This window comes from Entamoeba nuttalli (assembly GCF_000257125.1).
Source record: "Entamoeba nuttalli P19 unplaced genomic scaffold asmbl_9756, whole genome shotgun sequence".
Lineage (NCBI taxonomy): Eukaryota > Evosea > Mastigamoebida > Endamoebidae > Entamoeba > Entamoeba nuttalli.
The window spans coordinates 1569-4520 of record NW_008579808.1 but is presented as its reverse complement, the minus strand read 5'-3'; the positions used below and the strand labels follow the sequence as shown (position 1 = coordinate 4520).

The window sequence follows — 2952 nt, the reverse complement described above, 5'->3', positions numbered from 1 at the left end:
ACTAATTTTTACTCAATTCTATATTCTTATCTTGATATAGCAACATTTATAATATATCCTTTGATTTCTATTATGTTTTGATAATATACACTTTATCTTCTAACACTGAAAGAATTAACATTAAGCAATAAATCATTATTGTAAGTTATGAAATATTTCATTATTATTAATACAAATAGGATGACTATTAAAATCAAATGCATCAAATTAATTGACATTTGTAATTAACAAGTTATGTTTGAAATTTATTAAAAACAAAACATAAAAAAGAATTAACGAGTTACTATAAAGCTACGAACTTGTTCAGCAAGTTCTTTCATACCAGGTTTTTCAAAATGTTCACGGACTGGTTGTAAGATCATGTTCACATACATTGCAACAGTTTCTTTTAAAAGCTTTTTATCAAAATCTTTAAAGTGATCAGCAATTTCATCCATTGATTTATAAACATTCCCTTCAATTTCAATTTCACCAAACCAACGTATTAAAATATATTTGATATATTCAAAAAGTGGATTTCCTTCAATATTATCATCACAAAATGCAGCTCTAATCTTTCTGTTAACTTCATTTTCATCATCTTCCATAAATATTGCAGAATCAGGAATAGACTTACTCATCTTTCCTGCTTTAGCACCTTTAAGACCCATAAGCATATGGTGGGCTAAATTAATTGGTTTAACTATTCCAACTTTATCAGCATATTCACGTGCAAGCATGTTACATTTTCTCTGGTCAACTCCAAGTTGTGGAACATCAACACCTAATTCAAAAACATCAGCACACTGCATACAAGGATATAAAAGTTGACTAACTGATAAATTATCTTCTTCTTTTCTTCCCATAATTTGTGAACATCTTATAGCTCTTTTATATGTAGTTTTAGTTGTAATATCAAGTACTGTCTCCCAATACTTTGGTGATTTTTTTATAAATTCTGATGCCCAAACAAATTCTACATGTTCACGATTAATACCACAGGCTTTAAACACTTCAATAAAATATTTCCCAACTATTCTAATTTTATTTAAATCACCTCCCATTTTATGGTTCAATTGTGCAAACCAATCAGCTATATAAAGTTTAACATGGCATCCATTCTCTACAAGTTTGTTTACATTTAAAACTGTTATTATGGCTTGGGCTATGTGAATTCTTCCTGATGGTTCAAATCCATTATAAGCTATTATTTCTTTTCCTGAACGAATCATTTTTAAAAGTTCTTCCTTTGTGTCACATTCTTCAGATATACTAAGCAAATTCTCAAATCTTGTTTGAACATATTTTTCATAATTATTTTCATATTCAGTGTATTCTTTCATCAATTTTTCAAACCATTCATTAACATAATCTTTGAAATGGGGATCCATAATACATACTCTAAAATATGTTGTTTCTTCTATTTTAGTAGTTACTAACTGAATTCTATCCTTCTCAATATTTTTGTTATCACAGAACATATTAGTTAAATATGACATTGGTAATTTTGTTGATGTAAATAGAATTAATCCCATATCATGAATAGGATATAATTTAAATACTTCACTTTGTTCAATTTTTTTCATTAATTGATTTGCCCCTATTAAATTAGATTCCATTATTTCCGGATATTTATTATGAAAATATTTATGCCCAAAGTATAGTGAAGCAGCAAATGCACCAGATCTTGATCCTTCAAGTGTATATAATGATGATTCTGTTACACCAAGATAGGCAACATCTTTTGTTGAATTAATGTATTGAACATCTTTTTGTTCTTTAATTAATAACACACTTGTATTATATGGTGCATATCCTAATTTATGTGGGTCAATTGTTATAGAGTCTGCAAGATTAATATTTTCTAACATAGTACGGGATGTTTCTGTTAGGTATTGACTTTTCTTACAATATATATAATATCCTCCATAAGCTGCATCAACATGTAATTGAATATCGTGTTCTTCACAATATTTCTTCCAAAAAAGAATATCATCACATCTTCCTGTTTCAGTTGTTCCACAAACACAAATAATTAATGCTATTTCATTTGGTGGAACATTGACATCAATTGAAAGTGGTTTTAGTTCAAGGTTAAGAATATCACATGCTTTAGTTATGGAATAATGTTTGTCGTTTGGGGCTAGAACATATCTTGGTCTCTTTCCTTTTGCTTTTGATTTGTTCCTTCCTATCCAAATTGCTTCAATATTTGATATTGTTCCACACGATGAAATATGTCCCCATCCATTATCATAATTAAATAATTTAAGAATTGTTTGGATATATTCTTTTTCTAATTGAGATGCAAATGGAGATGATTCTTTAGCAACAATGTTTTGATTGTATTTAATTGTCTGTGTAAAAGCGTCATAATAAGCTCTGCCTAAATCATAGTTCATATGTCCTAAATAATTTTTATTCCAAAACTTTACTGATTCTTTTTCATATTCTTCAATAAATTTCTTTAAGTCTTCACTATATTCTTTATCAACTTTGTTTTGTTCAGAAATAAAATCACACATTAATGAAAATCAAGTTCAGATATCATTTGTAATTATTTAAAATAAACTTAAAAAAACCTTTGGAACTTGTGGAATATTAGTGATGGTTATATTTATAGATATGGTTTATTTATTTTGTCGTTATTTATTTCATTAAATTGTATTGTTATTAATTTTTTTCCTATTTTTTAATTTAGAATTTAAATTTAGAAAAATTATTTACTCATTTATGGCATTTTTTTTAAATCGTGTTTTTTCATTTCCTTAAATATTTTCTTCTCCACTATATTTAAATGATACCTAAATTTTTTTCGTTGTTATTTGATATTTTTTATTTTTACAATTTCTTCATTTTTTGATTACTCTAAAAAATATTTTATAACATTAAAATATTTATATGTTTAAAATACAATGCTTTCTTTTTGTTTTATGCATAATTGAATGTATTTACTAATCATATTTATCTTTT

At 26.3% G+C, this 2952-nt stretch overlaps 1 protein-coding gene across 1 annotated transcript; it reads right to left on the bottom strand.

The window, feature by feature from the left end:
* Window positions 1-272: 272 nt before the first annotated feature.
* On the bottom strand, window positions 273-2504 carry ENU1_205330 (tyrosine--tRNA ligase; the record flags this gene model as incomplete). Its single annotated transcript, XM_008862231.1, has 1 exon — window positions 273-2504. The coding sequence occupies one exon, from the start codon at window positions 2502-2504 to the stop codon at window positions 273-275; it is 2232 nt and encodes a 743-aa protein (XP_008860453.1).
* Between the last annotated feature and the right edge of the window lie 448 nt (window positions 2505-2952).